The sequence below is a fragment of the Delphinapterus leucas genome, chromosome 12, assembly GCF_059928025.1.
Source record: "Delphinapterus leucas isolate spDelLeu-1000000601 "Yukka" chromosome 12, BTC_Dleu_Yukka2, whole genome shotgun sequence".
Taxonomy (NCBI): Eukaryota; Metazoa; Chordata; class Mammalia; order Artiodactyla; family Monodontidae; genus Delphinapterus; species Delphinapterus leucas.
This window is the reverse complement of record NC_143140.1, coordinates 63,956,442-63,975,552: the sequence shown is the minus strand read 5'-3', so window position 1 is coordinate 63,975,552 and position 19,111 is coordinate 63,956,442. Positions and strand designations below refer to the sequence as shown.

The 19,111-nt window shown below is 38.8% G+C and overlaps 1 protein-coding gene across 1 annotated transcript in view; it reads right to left on the bottom strand.

Annotated features, from left to right (window-relative positions):
* LAMA2 (laminin subunit alpha 2) overlaps window positions 1–19,111 on the bottom strand; it is a 610,905-nt gene that overhangs the window by 21,873 nt on the left and 569,921 nt on the right. The window contains exons 55-58 of the mRNA XM_089921992.1: window positions 16,920–17,096; window positions 13,134–13,282; window positions 8,353–8,529; window positions 7,942–8,110 (exon numbers count right to left, since the gene is read on the bottom strand). Of these exons, the coding sequence (XP_089778118.1) occupies window positions 7,942–8,110; window positions 8,353–8,529; window positions 13,134–13,282; window positions 16,920–17,096 (672 nt within the window). The remainder of the gene's footprint in view (window positions 1–7,941; window positions 8,111–8,352; window positions 8,530–13,133; window positions 13,283–16,919; window positions 17,097–19,111) is intronic.

Genomic DNA, 19,111 nt, shown 5'->3' with positions numbered 1-19,111 from the left:
GAGTCCATCAGGGGCAGAATTTAGCTAAAATATCTCTAAACCCTCAGCTCTGAAAAACTGAGGGATTGAAAAGGTCACTGGATGTGGAGGAATTAGGGAACTATAATGCATAGCCTAAAAGGAAACCACCAGCAGGTTATTTCTGTGTTATTGTTAACATTGTCTAGTGGCTACATATATATGTTGATATAAAACAACTTTTCTAATGTAATTTTTTAAATTATCAAAGTGGCTATTGTAAAGAGTAGGTCTTTTATTGGTAGCAGCTATTTGTCATGGAGACCTTTTGTCTTTACATGTTTGGGGCATTGTGGCCTGAACACCATGCTAACCTTGCTTGCTGGTAGACTGGACACGTGATTTCCAACACTGGTCTTGAGCTGAGTGGCTCTGCTACACGTTATCAGATTTTTCTAGATGAAAAAGGCCCTGCTTACATTGTTTTAGAAAAACCTTTGACTTCATAAGGGTCCTGTTTAGAAGCGTTACACGGTACATACACCCACTTGAAATTTAGGAAGAGCAGTGTTACCCGGAGAGGCTTCTGCTTCACTTTTACAACAGGTGGATCCTGAGAAGCAGGTGGAAAACAGTGGCTAATAAAACCGTGTTCTCAGATTGGCCAGTTTTATAGAAGAGATGCGTCACCCTATTAGGTAAATGCAAAGTATAAAAGCCGTTATGTAAGTTAATTGTTCTTTAAGGACATCCGAGTGGACATTTACTGTCATCAATTTGCAGTGGGATGGATATTATGGAAACAGTTTAAATAAACTGTCTATCACCTTCCTTTATAAAACTGGCAGTTGAAAGAGGACAGAGAGGTTCCAGTGTAAGAGGATTTTCTGTGTATCTACTTTAGGATTTAAATGGGAAGACAATTCTCCAACAGTCTCTAATCTGGTAATGTTTTTGGTGCAAGCCTAGATGTCTCCTCTCACTTGGTTAAGGGGAGGTGGGATGGATTGTGTCTGCTTTGCATCATTTTCCCTTGGGTGGATCTGAAACCAGGCCCGACATTCCCAGCAGGTTTGCCTGTTTGTTGTGCCTCTTCTTCCTTGTCCCTCACACCCCACAGAGGGTGGAGCTCCTCACCTGGCCACTCAAGCAGCTCTTTTCCTTCTAATAGCATTTTTTTTTTTTTTTGCGGTACACGGGCCTCTTACTGTTGTGGCCTCTCCCGTTGTGGAGCACAGGCTCCGGATGCGCAGGCCCAGCGGCCACAGCTCACGGGCCCAGCTGCTCCGCAGCATGTGGGATCTTCCCGGACCGGGGCACGAACCCGTGTCCCCTGCATCGTCAGGCGGACTCTCAACCACTGCGCCACCAGGGAAGTCCCTAATAGCATTTTAAAGAGTGACCATGTGAGATGGAATAGAAAATGCCCCAAGGTTTGCACGAGAATAAAATGATCTTGTCATTAAGGACATTTTCAACCCTGCTTCCCATAGAAATCTAAGCTAAGAGGAAGGATCTTCTAATGAGGTAATTTTAAGGAACCTTTAAAGAACGGCTGTTGAAAGATGAGTCGTCCTTCTCCAAGCCAGCTCGAGGGGAGGCATTGTCTTTATGGATGTGATACATGACCTGTGCTATTTTGGAAACACTTATCTCTGAAATGTGTTAAAACAATAATACAAATAGCAGTGGCTCATCAATCTCAGCATGTTACAATCCTGCCACCTTGTGGGGACTCTTTAAAGTACATATGGGGGAAAATAGAGGGCAGGATGTGCTTGCTCCTTATTTGTCTCTGCTTGGCAGGTGACAAGATGTGGGCAGACAAGACTTGGGTGGGGAGTCTAAATGTGGCCCTGCACCTGTTGCTGAGAACAGGGACACAGCTGGAGAGGATTCTGAAGGAAGCCATGCTGCCCATAGCCATGCTTAACGCAAGTGGGTAGAGCCGCAGGTTAGTAATGGAGCTTAACATTTTCGCCTTCATATTGTTAATTAATTTCAGATCAGAATAAAGCATGGTCATTTCCAACTGCTGATTGTTGGCTGACATTTGGAAATGAGTTATTGGATTCAGGATGGCATATGATTGGTGGATAAGCATTCCTTGACTCTAGATTGGTGCAGAGTAGAGATTTCAGTTGCATTGATCAAAACTGGCATCTCTGTCCTTGAAAGCACCAAATGATGAATGATATAAAAATTGCATCATTGGAGTATATCTGCAAAAATACTGGTTCACTATGCTGTACACCTGAAAATAATGTAATATTGTAACTCAACTATACTTCAATACAAAATTAATTTAAAATAGCATCATTTTCTTCTTTCATGAGTCAAAAATCCTCTAACAAATGTGGGCTAACATGACATCTGCGAATTTGGGTGCTTCTTTGTGATGCTCTTTCAGCATGAATACTAAGCGGAAGATACTTTTTACGGCACTGACTTTAATATTCTGAAATACAAAATCCCTGTTCAAGCTGTTTACTGAGAAACTGAGTTTAACTCCCTGCACGTAAGCTTTTTTGCTAAGTAGTGGGCATTTGCTAACTCCCTGCATATAAGCTTTTTTGTTAAGTAGTGGGCATTTGCGGCACTATTTACACACTAATGCCTGAACAGTAATTCTTTGCAGTATGGAAAATGTATGTTTCCCCTTTAAATACGTATCAGTATCCAATTGATTTATCCTTTGGCCGGGACTGTACTTAGCTTTTAAAATCACAGCATTCAGTCTGCTGGAGGAAGAGCTTTCTTTTGCTCTATTCTTTCCTTCTCTGCTCCCTTCCTTCCCCCAACTCCCCAAGAGCCCCGAACAGCACAGGGACTCTTCCTGGCTGCTCTTCTTAGTTATTCACGTTTTAAAATTTGAAGTTCAAAGTTCAACTTTCCAATAAACTTCAAGTAAAAAAAAACAAAAAACATGCAGCCAGCTTACTGTATACAAATCCACACAGGCCATGCTGGTTGTAAAGACTTGGTATAAACGCCGTATAGACCTGCTGAGAACCTGTCACATTTTGACAATCTTCTGTAATACTAGAAGTCCACACTCTTAATCCCTCCCGTCCTCCACGAGAAATAGCCACAAATAAAACGTGTAGAAATGTTTTATGCAGCTCTAAGTGGGCTGAAGAATAAAAGTATAAAGAGAAGACAGGGTATCACACTATCAAATGAGATAATACGCATAAAATATGCTCTCTGATCTATGATGTTCTGGCATGTATTAATAATAGGATTGACATAATCCATTTCACAGGGCAGGGCTTTCTCAAGATACTCTTAAATTGCCCTGGAGGAGAGTGAATGTCGTCCTGTTGCTGTAAGTTGCTGGTGGGGAGGGGTACGATGGCATAAAGAAGAAAACTAAAGGAACTGAGAATAGGAGAGGGTTTCTGTCAACTGTGCTAGAACAAATAAGAAACATATAGATAGGCAGTTCCCACTTCTGGAATTAATGTGTAAGTCTTAATTCTTAAATTCTTAAAATTCTGAATTCTGATTTTAAAAAAAGAAAAGAAAATGGTGAGAATTGAAAATGATAGGAGACTTGAGAGATAATAACCATATCGTGTTGGAGTTTGTTTAAAAAGGAATGCTCACCCTCCTTTTCCTAGCGCTTGATCTCACCCTAATAGTGTGAAAGGTTAAACTAACTAGTTCCCTTAGAAGAAGAATGATGGAGTGTTACCGTGAGCCAGGCATGGTGCTGGGTGCTTTGCACACAGTGTATATAATTTCGTCCATGATAATCCTCAGGGTAGATATTATCCTCATTTTTCAGTGAGTTTACTTACATTTAGAGAGGACAGTAAGTTATTCAGTGAGCCCCCCGAGTTCACTGAGTAAAGGTAGGTGGGTTATACCAAGACAGGCAGGCAGACCCGCATCGTGGATAACTTGGATTAAAGACCCAGTTTATTTCCTCAGTGACTCTCAACGCAAAGGAGCTGAGAGGGGATCACGCACCCTGTCCCTCTTCCCCAGTGAAGAAATCAGCTATATAACTGGATGTTGTGGAGGAATCAAGGTTGAAAGACCACTGCTTTCAATTTATCTTTTTAAACATTTATGAAAGCAAAACACATTTAAGAGTGTTTTTTGAAATGATGAAAATCATCTCTGGACCATATACCTCTGCTGTTAGCATCTGATGCATTTCTTGGAAAGGTTTTTCTTATGCATTTTTCTAGCTATTGATATAGACATGCTTATGCAGTATACAGAGTTTTATATCCTGTTTTCCCTACTTAACATAATGTCATTAAGTATGTCATCCTCATTTTATATTGTTTCAATTGAAAGATTTTAAGTATAAGAGTATGGTGGCATATTACAATTTGCATTTTATGGACCTGTTTTCACACTTCTAGGTACCACTACCCATTTTGTTTGGATGGAATTTAACGGTGTCCCCTGCCATGCTTCTAATTTTCAGTCTTGGAAGCCAGCAGGTTGTGTTTGCAGCCCATATTGGCATTTATCCTGACTGACCTCTACACATATTTGCTTACTGTGTTATTTATGTTAATGTCTACTTTACTTTCTCAAATATGTCTCTCAGTTTCTCTTTCTTTCTCTTTCTCTGGTAGGCTCTTAATAAATATTTGTCATAAAATAAATGTCATAAATGTCTTATTCATCTTTGCATTTAGTAGCCTTTTAATAAATATTTGTCATGAAATAAATTGTCAAACCTTTAAGTAGCCTTTAAAAAGACGACACTTCTCTCCACACACACAAAAAAATAAAGAATGAAGATAAGGGAAAGAAATCAGATTAAAAGAGGAGATCTGTATGGTTTCATGATCTGAAACCCTGAAAATACAGTACAGCCCAATAGAGACGAAAAATTCTAAAATATGTAATTTTGGCCACATAGTCATAAATATAACGTGCAAGATCTGATGTTCTATGAGTCTTTCTGTACCAATGCACGGGACTGCTACTCAACCTCTCTCTTGCTTTTGTCTTGTCTACTAAGTGGAATGCTCATTTTTGGAGACGTTAAAACATATACTGCTGAGAGAAAATGGAAACTGGAATGAGAACAGAAGGTTATAAGAAAACTTAAATGAGTTAAAATCTCCAGTCCAGATGGGAAAGTACCTTTGTTTTCAGAAAAAGGGAAAAAATGTGATCTCTAGAAACCACAGAAGGATATGCTTGAGACCTCCTATAAAAGAAAGTTTGTGTTTTAGAAATATAACTAAGAAAAGAAAGGTGATCACTGAGGACCAGCAGTGTTATTCACCAATAAACCAGACCAATTCAATGTGGACTGGCTGAGGGACCTGATTCAAGAGAAGTTCAAGTGATACAAAGGCCCTCAAGGTTTTGGTTGACTGAATATGGTACCTAATGATGAACTAATGGCATGATCCATCCGTGTAAAACATTAAAACATTCCCAGGTATATTAGTAGAATATGATGACAGACCAGTGAAAGGAGGAACTCTGCTGTTCTCTGAACTGGGCACTCCATTTTGAGTAGTATGGTCTATTCTAGGTGCCATATTTTTTAAGAGATATTGCAAATGTAAGAATATTATCAGTGTGACTATGGGAATTAGAAATTAAGGAGAATGCTTGAGATAATGGAATATTCAGCGTGGGAAAGGAGAACACTTAGCTGTTTTCAAATGCTTGAAGGGGTGTTTGTTAGAGAAGATATAATGTGTTTGGCTACAGAAACACAATCATTACGTAGAGGTTATAGGGATGCAGTTTTACTTCATTATAATCAATGGCTTTCTAATGACTAGAGCCTGCCTCATCATAACACTGGAAGATCCTCGTCAATGGAATGTTCAAGCAAAGGCTGTAAGTCCACATCAAGTATCACATAAAAAGATTCATGTATTAAGATGGAGATTGGACCAGCTGGTCTCTAGGGCTTCTGCTAATTACAATTTATAATTCTAAGTCAGTTGTTCAGAATTTAGGATCCACTTTGCTATAGAATCCAAATGGACATTTGGATCCAAGGTCAAAAACGTTTATTTTAACCATGGTGTTTTTAAATTCTTCAGTTGAAAACACTTTCCTGAGTCCAGGGAACAGACACGAGGGATAACAGTCTAGAGAACAGTACGTGAGGCAGAAGGGAGGGAGGATCATTAGCCTTCCCTTTGCTGGGGGAAATCGAGCATAAGGCCACGTTATGAAAGAGCTAAGGAAACATTCTACAGTCCACGTGGCAGATCTCAGTGAGGTCTTAGGAGAAAATCAACTCCTTGAACTAATCCCCACATGACTGACAGCCTTGCACTTGCTAGCTGTGCTGTGTGATTGTAGGTATTTTCTTCTGTGAACTGGGGCTAATAATACTTCCAATGATATAAATAAACATAAATAAAACAATAGCTTGTGAGAATCAAATGAAATAATGGATATACAGTGCCCGGCAGAATACTGGACACATACTATATAGTTACTTAGTAAATGCAGGGATTCCTCACAGTATCTACGTGTGTGTGCTTCTTTCACTTTTCAAAGAAGTTCCACATGCATTACCTCATTTGATTCTTACAATAATCCCATCGGCAGGCAAGGCAGGTGTAATACCCACATTTTACAGAGGAAGAAATGATGCTTGGAATAAATGGCCAGTTTTCCTAAAAGATGATTATTTGGCTTCACAAAGTGTTGCAGTGATAAGGAACCAGATTGTATAATCAGACCCACTGGATCAAAATTCCTATCCTGTCACTTACTGGCCGTGTCTGGGTGTATTACTTAGGCTAGCTAATGCTTATTAACTCAACGAAAAATGGGATGATGGTATATAGGTATATATTTTACACAGCTGTTAGGAAAATTACAATAATATTGGATAGAAATTGTTAAAAAGCAGTCATTATGATCATTACTGTATAGTAATTATGCCATTTATTAAATGCTTAGTATATGCTAGGGGTTTAACAAGCATTTTTAAAAATCCTCATAATGACTCTTTGATATATGTGTTGTTAGTATATTCATTGTACAGATGAGGAAACTGGGGAATAGATTAGCCAAGTAGCTTTCCCACATTCATACAGATGGTAGGTTAGAGTGCTGGGATTTGAACCCAGGCAGGCTGACTCTGGAATCCACACTCTAATCAAGGATATACTACCTCCAGTGCTATGAAATATTTTGCGTGTGTCTGTCTGTCACACAAACACATATACATGTGATCATATTAGATACGCACATTTGCATGATGTTTAGAAACAATTTTAATTATGTATTACTGGTTTTAAAAAATAGAATACCAAATTGTATGCATGATATGCGATCTACTATGCAAAATGCAAATAAAAGGGGCTGAAAATCAATATGGTTGCCTCTGTGTGGTGCTATATGGTAGGTGGGTTTTATTCTTGATTCTGTAGACATTTCTGTGCTAACTTTTCAACTGAAAACACGTGCCATTTTATAAACAGGAAAATTAAAGGAGAACAGATATATAAAAGAAAGTAATCCAAGGAAGATATAAGGAGAAAAGGTTTTCATAGACAGGTGACTGTAAGGCCAGCAGGTCCGGGGAAGGGCCCCGGGAGCCAGACGGAACCCCCGCCAAAGTGGCTGATGCAACCGACACCTGACATTGCCACACCACTGGGCCCCGGTCTTCCCGCTCCCCGAGGGGCGGAACCAACGGCTCTGAGCCTGACGTAACCGACACCTGACATTGCCACAACACCCGAGAGATTACCAAAAAAGGGCTGCTTCACACAGCAAGCGCCTCCCCTGCGTCCACCCCTATAAGACTTCTCTAGCCCCTTTCTCTTGGACCAGTGAACCTCGCCCGGGAGCATTTCCAAATAAAGCTTGTTTAAGCTCTCCTCCGTTTCTTGGTGCCGTTCCTTACAGTGACCCTTCCTCTAATTCTAGCAGTAGAGTATACTAGATATCCTGAATAACCTTAGTTCTGAAAATGACTAAAAACACAGCGTTAAAATGAGAAAGCAACGGGATATAAACACTTACATGTGCCAGAACTGGGGTGGGTGCAGGTACGGCTGGGGTGGGAACTGGCTCTGGCTGGATAACTGTTTCAGCTGGAACTGCTCCATCTTCATCCTCAGGTGGTTTCTGATGGGCACAGCGACCGATGTCTGCATTTTTGAAGGATACAGGCTGTGCAAAGTCCATAGGGCTACGGGAATATAATTAAAATTCAATACTTTCTCCTATTTTTCATTGTCCTGCTTCCTTACCATGACATCAAATTTCCCCTTTCCCATTTTAAAGGTCATCAGTGCAATTTAAAAAAAAAAAAAAAATCTCACCTGAAGATCTTCACTGTTTCCTTCCCCCTATGGTTTTAGATAGTGTAGATGCAACAGTGATGCTCATACCAAAAAAAAAAAAAAATTAGTAACAAGGAGATTCACTTACACAGAGTTTATAACGAGGTTCCATATACAGCCTTCAAAAGGAGGAATATTTCTGAGTGGGGAAGGTTGAAATTCAGGTGGAGCACCCCCGACGAAAAGCTTTTTAACTTCTATCGCCTGTTCTACTGTCAGATTTTGCACATGCCTTCTGTCTTCATCAACTTGAACAGTAAAGATGCTGATAAAACATTGAAAATAAACAAGTAAAAAACACACAACGTCCGACACAACCGGAAATCCAACTCTTTCCTGCCACCCCGCACCCCTCCTTCCTGAAGCTTTTAAGAGAGCCAAGTTTGACGATTAGGGATTCGACACTAAGCACACAGTACTGTTTCTCAGGATCTCATCCCTCTGCCTCCCTTGTAAACTCTCCTTGAGTTTCCGGAAACAAGGCAATGGTGCAGCTGCAACACTAGCCTCTGGTGGTGGTTGACAACAGCGGCCTTACACGTGAGCCTGTGGAGCAGAGGCTTCTGTAAGGGGTAGTAATGTCTAATCGCAGGAGGCTCCGTCGGTTTAGCACAGCATGGGGTCACGTTTTGTTTAGCTCTTTATTTCTTGCTTTGTGCTAGCTCTCATCTTCTTGCTAGGGAACAAACTGTACCCCTGAGAGCTTAGATTGCAGGAATCAACAGCAAACACTTACAGGATGTTTTATAAAGAACGTAGCTGCTGGCTTTTGAATAGAAGAGGCAGGCCAGAATACCATGCTAACTGTTCTCGGCAATGATTTTCCTTAGTGGCTGTTTCATTAATTTCCCTAATTTGCTTATGAGAGAGAACTCGCACATTACTAATTGAGCACCTCATGCTACTTATTCACTCTGTGGATCCTGGGGCACAGAATCAGGAGACAAAGAATTCTGCTGATGAAAATGACCAAAGGTATTTTCTCTTTTGTTCTAGAAGCAGATTTTAAACTTTAGTCCCAGTAGTCAGCATGGGGCTCTTAGTCATAAGTGTTAGTCAATAGCCCGAGGATCATGAATGGATTGCTGAAAACTTATTTCACATCTGGGGAGAAAACCCTAAGTACTTAGGTGGAAAACTCAGTTCTAAAATGCCATTTTACTTGATTTTAGAAAGAAGAAAAACCACATGTCAAATTAGAAACAATAAACTAGGGCAAAGATGCTCTGAAATGGCACTGAACAACTGGCCCACTTTGGGACAATTCAAATGTAAGAGAATAAGACAAAGAATAGATATTGTTGTGGCTCAAAGTGTCATTATTCAGGAGGTGTAGAGGGAGCAGGTTGGGTTTAGTTTCAAAGGCAAAATAGGGGAAATGATACATTGATGTTTTGCCAGACTCTGGGCCAAGGACCATAGCAATGGTCCTTTCTTACTGGATCATAGGGTGGAGATGTAGAATGAGCCTGAGCTTTCAGAAGGAACCGACTGGAAGTAAGCACTAGTATGGAAGCTTACTAGCTGTGTGACCTTGGGCCAGTTACTTAATCTTGCTCAGTCTCATTTCATTCATTTATAAAATGAGGATAAGAACACCTATTTCGAACCATGGAAAGCATTAACTAAGGCATTGCGCTGAGTCTGTATTACTTAATAAGGGCATTGCTAGAAGACTATAGCCGAATCCAGTTTGTATTTTACATCCTAGGAGCATCAAATCTAGGTCATTTATTTAGTTCTTTGTAAATAGGGATATTACCTACATGTCCTCTCTGATTCTGGTGCATTTCCTTTCTAAAAAGTATTTATTCAAAAACTCTTTACTGTGGACCTACTATGTGCAAAAAGCATTATAAGAATCATTACATTACTATTAGTATTGTGATAGGTCAGCTGAATTTCCTTAAAATTTCAATAGTTGATTCTTGAAGTTTTATAATTAAATATTTTATTACTTAAATTCTATTTATTTGTATGGAATATTGATCTAAGATTTTTTTCAAACCACCACCAAATGAACTGCGTACATGGTAAAAGATATTAAGAGAAGTGCCCTGATATTTGCAATTTACATGAGAAACACAATCTGAAATTTTTTTAATTGATGGTAAGAAAGAAATATTTGGGTTGCAGTGTCCAAATCATGATCCCTTTCTGGAAACCTCAAATTACTCCTGAAATATCTGCTACAACTTTGTGGTCTTTTAGCCTAATTCTGTACCTGTGTGAAGAATGCTTTCACGTAGGAGAATACCTACTTGCCTAAACGTCTCCTCCAGGCTCTTAGGGTTTACTGTTTTCGTCCAGTTAGAACTACTGGCCACTGAGGTGGACTCCAGGTGGAAGATCAGAGGGCCAAGCAGTTATAAAAGGCAGAGGTCACTGGAGTACTAGGAAATTAGATACCAAAGTGAAGGGAGTGGAATTTTTGCAGAGGAAGGGGTAGAAAAGGAGAGAGAATGTGGGAGGACGGGTAAAGAGAGGCAGAGGGAGAGAAAAGGGCAAGAGTAATACTGAAAAGTTTGCCTCTCTATTATGAGGTGGTATTAATGGTATTAAAATTGCCATCTTATCCAGAGTTTTAAGAAAAGAAATAACAGCTGACATTTATGGTCTAAATAGTGTTGGAAGAAAGCAAATATTTCCAAGTTAATAGGAGTATCATAATCAACATGAAGTAATACAAATCTCTGAGGTCACAAAAAGGGTAAGAATAAATAGCGGGTGAGCACAGATGGGGGTGTTAAAGTCAAGTATATCTGGGTTTAAATCCTGCCTCTGTTATTTACTAGCTATGTGATTTTTGGCAAATTAGTTAATATATCCTCATCTGTGATGATATTAATACAGATCTCACATACATTTAGAATGACTAAAGGACATAATCTTTGTTTAGTATTTGACACACAGCATGCCATAGAATTGATATGAAGCATTAAAATATGTTTCTGGGAGATGTTCTTAGGGTCATTAGTGATCTCTAGTTAATCAGCTAATTGAAGTGCTCGCCTAAAGGATAGGTGATGATTGTTTTTTGACCTCAGAGTGCTGAATGAGACATTATGGTGCAAATGAGTTCTTGCTTTGCCACAGACTGCAGTGACAACCCACTAATATGTCCAATACATTATCCTTTAATTAACAGCTAATAGTAAAACTGTTTGTTTATATGGCCAATTAACTGAATGACCAGTTTTCGGGGGATGCACTATACACTGAGCTTAATCAAATAAAGGTTGGATTGATGGCCAACAGCTGTGAAGCTGGCATAATAAAATACCCTTCTTGAAGAGACACACCTGTTAAAAGGACACCTTAGCATAACACCATAATGCACTTGAGAATGTCAGAATTCTTTGTCTACAAAATAACATATTTGGGTGATCTTTTTGTCAACTATATTTGTCAGATCTGCATTTGCTTCTTGAAGTTATTTAAAATTTAAAGACTTTGAAAGTCTTTCCTACAATGAGAAGGACTACCATTTGGCAAAGGACCTGAAATCTAGTCTAGAAGACATGTAAAATCAGTATTCTAGAGCATTCCCTAAGATTCAAATGAGAAAAATTTCAGTTTGCATTTCTCTTCAGAGACCATGACTGCAATATGTGCCTATAAGATTAGTAAAAGTTCTTAGTTAGTCCAAATACTGATCCCTCATTTGTCTTAATCATGGTTTCTAAACATCTCAGTTAGAAGATATCTGCAAGAAGGCTTAGTATCAATTCATCCCACAACCTAATGCTCTATGTAATAGAAAAACATGAACCAAGGAGAGCTTCATCACTTACTTAGAAGAAAAGGCATTCTTACTACTTATTTAAACTGTTATCCACACGAAGATGATTAGAAAATGGAGGTTTTTAAGTACAGAATAACATCTGCTTACTTGAACTTTTGCTACACATTCATACTGTTGTTGTGTTTAAATGTATTCTCTGTGTTTTGAGGTTTCATCAGATTTGATTTCCAGTTCTCTTCTATTTCTTCAGTCTAATAAAATGGATTGCGGGTCTGGAGGTCTGAAGTCTCTGGGTTTCTGTTTTCTTTTTCTCTAATTGTTCTTCTAAGTTCATTACCTCTCTGAGTTGTCATACAACATTTTGATGAAAAAAAAACCAAATGACTTCCCCAATAAAGTAAGTATGAAGTACTGTAGCATTCTGAAGAAATGAGAAATCAGCTTATAACACTAATAAGCAATTCCCTGACTCAGGGCTGGGAAGCAGGTGCTCTGGTGGATCAGCAGAAAGGCAGCCACCGTGCACGGATGGCAGGACAGCAGCCTTCTCCCTTCCCTCTCTCAACTCTGTTCCCTCACGGAGCCGTCCCGCAGGGACCCAGCACACCTTGGCGGGGGGTGCGGGGGTAAGGGCCGGGGACGAGGCATGCCCAGAACCGTGCTCCGTGGGTCCTGCAGCCGCGGGCCGCGCTCTGTATCTGTGACAGATTTTTAAGCAGCTGCCATAACTGCTTTGGAACCTGAATGAAACAGCAGCTGCCAAAGGCTGGTGGCTCCAGCTGAGCTGTTCTGTGCGTTTCACCATGCGCATGCCCTACTTGAGGAGAGAGTATTTGAGAGGTGAGGAGGGAGTTTTCTTATCTACGCTTCAGAAGATGCATTTGGTTTTTCCAAAGGTGGAGAGGAGAACCACCTAGCATAAAAACGTTAAGAACAAAACTCCTAAGGGTCAAGGGAAATGAGGTTCCCGAAGTATGAAATATAAAGAAGATGAAATTAAACTACTTGATAGTTTTGCAATGCATCGTATGTCCATACACACAAAGGTCCAGTAAAGGACTAAGGCGAGCAAAGGAGTTCGCGTTAGTTATGACAGTACAGTCAGTCGTTAGGACTATTGTTACCCTCTAGTTCTCTCCACATGAACAGAATGTTCTCTCCCGTCGTGAAACAGACTCGGCTCTGGTTTGACGGCAATTTTCCTCATTGTTCGTGCCCCTGTGGAGAGATGCACTTCCAGACGACCCTTGTTCAGGAATATCGCATAATAGGCCTGCAATAGCAAATGGTCATTGAAGATTAAAGAGGAGTCTCATCTATGACTTAGCTCAGTTCCCTGACAGAACTGCGTATTCATCCGCTCTGAGATCTTACCTGAGAAGTTAAGACTCAGTATTTTCTTAAAAAGAGTATTTAAAGCAGCTGGAAATAGCTTTTTAATCATTTACCATTTTTGCTTGTTAGATGATGTGGCAAGTGGAGATAGTAACATAGCAGTCTGTGCAAAGCAGATCTGCAATGCTGAAAGGAACAGTTGTGCTGGCACTGGGCTTCTAACTCACAAAACCCATCAGGAAATAAAGAGTGTCAATAAAATCCCTCTCCCTTGTACTCACAAACAGACAGCTAGCTTCTGGGAATGAGGTCTGACTCCCAACCTCACGGCATTCTGAGTGTTTAGATTTCAATTCGTTCTCAGGGCTGGTGGAATAGATTGCTATCAACATGTAACTTGTCTCCCACATTTAGAAAGAAGGAAGACAATTTTTCATCCACAAACAGGACTGCTTTCTTTTTGCCACTGTTACTATAGAAACAGTATGGTTTTGAGATCAGTTTATGAACCCCAGGGAGGTTGAATGCAGTCCTTGTCCCCAAAGCTGACGCCACGCTTGCTCCCTTTCTTGTGGAGCAGGGGGGTGGCACCTGATACACGGTGATCACTTGGTCCCCTGCGAGTCACCTGAGGTAGTGGAGATGGTTTCATTCAAACATCATAACGTCTCCAATAACTTACAAAATCGTCTGTGCCGCGTCGTGTCCACCACAAAATGGCCAGAGGATCTGGATTAGTGCTTGCCCTTCATCAAAAGGGGCAGCTGCCATCTACTCAATTAAAATTTTTTTAGCTGACTGAGTTCTCAAACCCCTTTAGCAGAACATTATCACAAATGACCCTATGGGCATCACAACTGGTAGCTTTGAAGAATAAAGTATGTCATTTAACCAGTATTGATTCTACGACAGACATGAACTGTTTAACATTGTTTCCTCTTTCAGATAGCATTGACAATGAAATTTTAAAAACTAGATACTCATTATCATTAAAATGTTGAAACATTAACATGTTATTTCTAATTTACTTTGTACTATAGTGCTTAATATTTTCTCATTTTAATTGTTTTAATGGGAACACGTTTTATTTTAAGAACTATCCTGAAAGCTGATGACTCAAGTCCATTTATTTAGTTCTGATGAGGAGAAATCTGAAAACGATGGCTGGTGCTTAATTATTTGACTGTGACCTAGGAAACACATATCCTTTAGTGAAACCTATTTCAGAATGTTTGATCTGGCCCTCTTATTATAACTAGCTTATCATTTGTAGCAGTGAGAAAATAATTTAATTTTTATGATTAAAACATAAAGGCATTAAGAGAAGTTATATTTTATATTTATTCAGTGCTTATGCATAGTAAAATATGAGATAAAATACCACTTTTTCTCCCTCTACTCTTCAAAAAATATTTTTGGTTTTTTTTTTCTTCCCAAAGAAATCCTTTTCTTCCCTAAGGTCAAAGGTTATCCTTTTATATTTTCTTCTAAACTTTTAAAACTTTTTTCCTTTCATATGTAAGGCTTTAATTCATTGGGAATTTATTTTTCTGTCTGGCATGAAGTAGAAATCAGTTCATTTTTTTCTGTATGGATAACCAATTGCCCCAGAATCATTCACTGAAAGGGCCACTTTTTCCCTAATGATGTGCAATGCCACCTATTGCCAAATGTTGTTTCCATCTATACTTGGCTCTCTATTCTGTTCCACTGACACAGTTATCCATGAATTAACACCATACTCCCATGGTTCAAAACTCTAGCTTCTAATGTGCTGATATCTGCTAGGACAGTCCACCAACTTATTCTTCTATTTCAGGAGTTTCTTGGGCTTTCGATCTTTGATATAAATTTTAGAATTAGCTTGTCCTGATTTACAAAAAGATAAGGTGGTATTTTCATTGAAGGTGAATCTACATATCACTTTGTGGAGAACTGATATATTTTTAACACTGAGTCTTTCCATTAACATGTTGACTTTAATAAGTAGTCTGATGTAATTTTTCAATAAGTTTTGTAATTTTTTCCATATAGGCCTTACATTTGTTTTGTTATATTTATTCTTAAATTATATACTTGTTCTTGTACTATATTTACTTGTTCTTTTGTTATCGTATCGGCTAAGACTGATACAGTGATAATATTCATCTTTTCTTGGGCTTGATTTCATAGAAAATGTTTATAATGTTTTCCTATCAAGAAGCCCCATCCTGTTCTTAGTTTATCAAGTCTTTTTTTGTTGTTGTTTTTAATCAGGAATGGTTGTTAAGTTTTACCAAAAGTTTTCTCTGCATTTATCAAAGTGATTATATGATTTTAGATTTTCTAATACCAAGCCACCTTTGTATTCCTGAGATATTGCAAATTACTCATGGTAATGCATCTTTGGATTTTATTTGCCAATACAGCTGACCTTTGAACAACACGGGGTGCTGACCCTCCGCACAGTCAAAAATCTGAGTATAAATTATAGTCAGCCCTCCTTATACGCAGTTCCTCCGTATCAGATGTTCTGCATCCTCAGTTTCAACCAACCTCGGATCATGTGGTACTGTTATATTTACTATTGAATAAAACCCGTGCATATCTGGACCTGTGCACTTCAAACTTGTGTTGTTCAAGGGTCAACCATATTTTGTTTAGTGTTTATTTTTTTTGTGGGGGAAGAAAATGGTATTATTATATGACTACCCATGACTAAATTTTAAATGCTAAAAGTGATTTTAAAAAACGTATAATTACAAACAACACAACCTGATTTACAAGAATGCATGCATATTTAAGGCTATATTTGTAAAGCACTCTGTGCTTTGGCCATGGCATACTGGTAATTCCTAGGAATGCTTTCACTGAGAAAAATGAGATTAAATGGAAAAATGTATACCTTTAAAAATGTGACTGAAAGTATTGGAGGAATATCCATGCAGTAAAGAGTTAATGGTGCCTAGATCAGGACAACGAAGAGACAGCTTTTAACAGAATCAAATGGCTAGGGGGTATGAAAACTAAAGCTCACAGCCCTACAAAACAGACACTGTGTAGGCTTTATTTTAATGTCACTAGTGTCCATGCCTGTGTTGGTTGTGTTCTCTTCACCTTCTCCTGCCCAGGTCCATTCTCTGCCTTCTCTCTGTCCAGAGAGGGTGCAGCAGGTTAGGCTCCAACAGACTGCATCACATTAGCTAGTGAAAATGGGAAGCTGATCCTAAAAAAATTTAAATTTAAATTTAAATTTAAGGGACTCCATCTGGTTATCTACAGATCTGGTAGGAAATTGGATTTAGAGAGAAGATTAACACAATGTGAATGTATTTTAAGCTTTCTCTCTTTGTATATGCAAAACCCATATGAAATATGGATGTAAATACAGGTGTGTCTGCACCTAGAACTGACCAACAGGAAAATCCTAGTGGAGATAGGAAGTGTCCTAAGAAGATGACAGTGGAAATAAATGATGCAAATCAAAAAATATAAAAACAATTTATAAACTGTAAATGCTTCACCTGAGTCTCTATAAAATAATTATTTTATATAAGCATTAGGGAAAATGCATTATCAGCTACATGTGAGGGTACCTGTCCAGTTTGCCTTCGTTTTCTCCTAGGTGGCGCTGGTGTCCCTCCACTTCCCAAGAGAATAATACCAGACTCATTCTTGGTGCTGAAGGACAGGTTGATTTCTGTTCCTACATCAATAGGCACAGGGGACAGCTCTACAAAACCAGGCTTCGGGAAGCTAACTGTGTAAACGTTCTTTGGGTAAAAGGAAAGAAGGGAAGAAAGCATTAGAAATGAACATTTAAATTAATTTCTCCATCTCACTCACCCTCCTCAATGCACTCAACGTTACTATGAAATACAGTGTCATTTTAGAACACATAAAAACCCACAGTTACATGGAGAGCTTAAGAGCAACCAAAGAAATATTATTTCTAGCTGTAACTGAATTTTCTGAGCAGTTTGAGTTAAAATAAAAATTTGGGCCTCTGATTTTATTCTAGAACTTTTGCTTTGAAATATAAAAGGTTATCACTGACAGGTAACATTTTCTTTTGGTTTAAATCTGTCTTGCTAAGTCTCCCTTGAAAACTCTCTTAACTGATCCCTGGAATACCACCTACCAACTAACTGCTTATGTTTTATAGCTGAGTCTGACCATGGTCTCTGTCTGCATTCTTCCTCAGTGAAGAGCCCAAGGTAAAGATGTTTGCTGCTCTCAAGTATATAAAGACACTCTAGCGGAATTTTTAAAAAATCAGATACGATCTATATCTTAAAAATAAATAAACCAAATATTTCTTAGTTTGGTTTTCTTCTCAAAATGAAAGTAGTATCATTGTCCTTGCTGATAATAAAATTAAAACAGTAACATTTTAAACGGTAACAAAGTGCAAAAGGGAGAAAGTAAAAATCACCCCCATTCCAAAGCTGTGTAGAAGCATATAGCTTTTTCTAATCCATTCATTCACGCATGCATGCATGTTTTCATTCACTCACTTTATCTTTTACACCTGCCCTCTTCCTCGCTCCTCCTGTCTATATTTAAACTGAATCATGACAGGCACGTTCATTTGTAACTTCTCTTTCTCACTTCACATGTGGAGGATATCTCTCTGTCAGTAAACACAGATCTCATCATCACTTATAATGGCAGGAGGTCATTCCATTGTATGAATGTGCTAGGACTTATTTAAGCACGGCCATGGAGTCGGGCATTTGGAGTGCTTAAAACATTCATTTAAAAAGTCCTGGATTTGGCTGGAGTGAAAACAAGGGATCCTTTAATGCACGTTATTTTCCTCCACAGTGTTTCAGGCCCAGTTAAATGTGTTGTAAAAATGTATAATCTGTTTTTGATTCCAGTTTTCAAACCATAGAATTTTGGATACTTCAGATAAAACTACTGTGCAGACTTTTCAATATTTATCAAATATTGAACTTTCTGCATCATATTTTAGTTGCAAATAATTCCCAGTTATTGAAAAGTGCCTTTACAGAATCATCATTTCCGCACATACAGGCTATCCCTTTTCTGGACAGTTTTCCATCCTCATGTATATATCTTTTGCATGTGGATGAGAGTTAGGCTTTGGAAGATTAAAACTCTGAGTAAAAAGAGGCTAGTATGGATTCTTAGAGATTTGATTCTGTATGTACTTCCTTTGTCCTCATTCCCAAGCTTCTCAGGGTGGACGTCTATGGCTAATTCCAACTTGGAGACTGTAACTAGGCACAGCGAAGACCCTGAAAGTTCTGTTTCAGTCTTTAACCTCATGGCTCAGTGGTGATTTACTTTTTCTTTTTCCCCAAATCCCTTCATCTCCTATCACAATGCTTTAACATAATCTTAATTGGAGGAAGCAGCTAAAATGAATAGTTGTGTCACATCAGGGTAATTAAATATTTGTAAGTATGATATATTTGACATTTTCTTTTTAAAACAAACTCATCACTTTTAGAATTCCCATAAAACTTTTACTAATATTTGCTGATGACTGTTGGATCTTGTTTACAGATATAATAAGAGAGCAGCGCTGTGACCTGTGTTCCTCTCTCCTATGGATCAGCCTCTACTGAAGAGTCAATGCAAAATAGTCAAGTGGTATCAGGAAGCTTCTGGGCTGCTTTGGCAATAAAGAAAAGATACTGAAGATACCTGATAACAGGGGACTTTGCAGTCCCGTCAAAGCCAAGTCTTTGTAGATGGTTCCCACTATGTGCCATTTTCAAAGAAAAGGAGGTTTGACTTCTAAGCTGTGAACAAGATT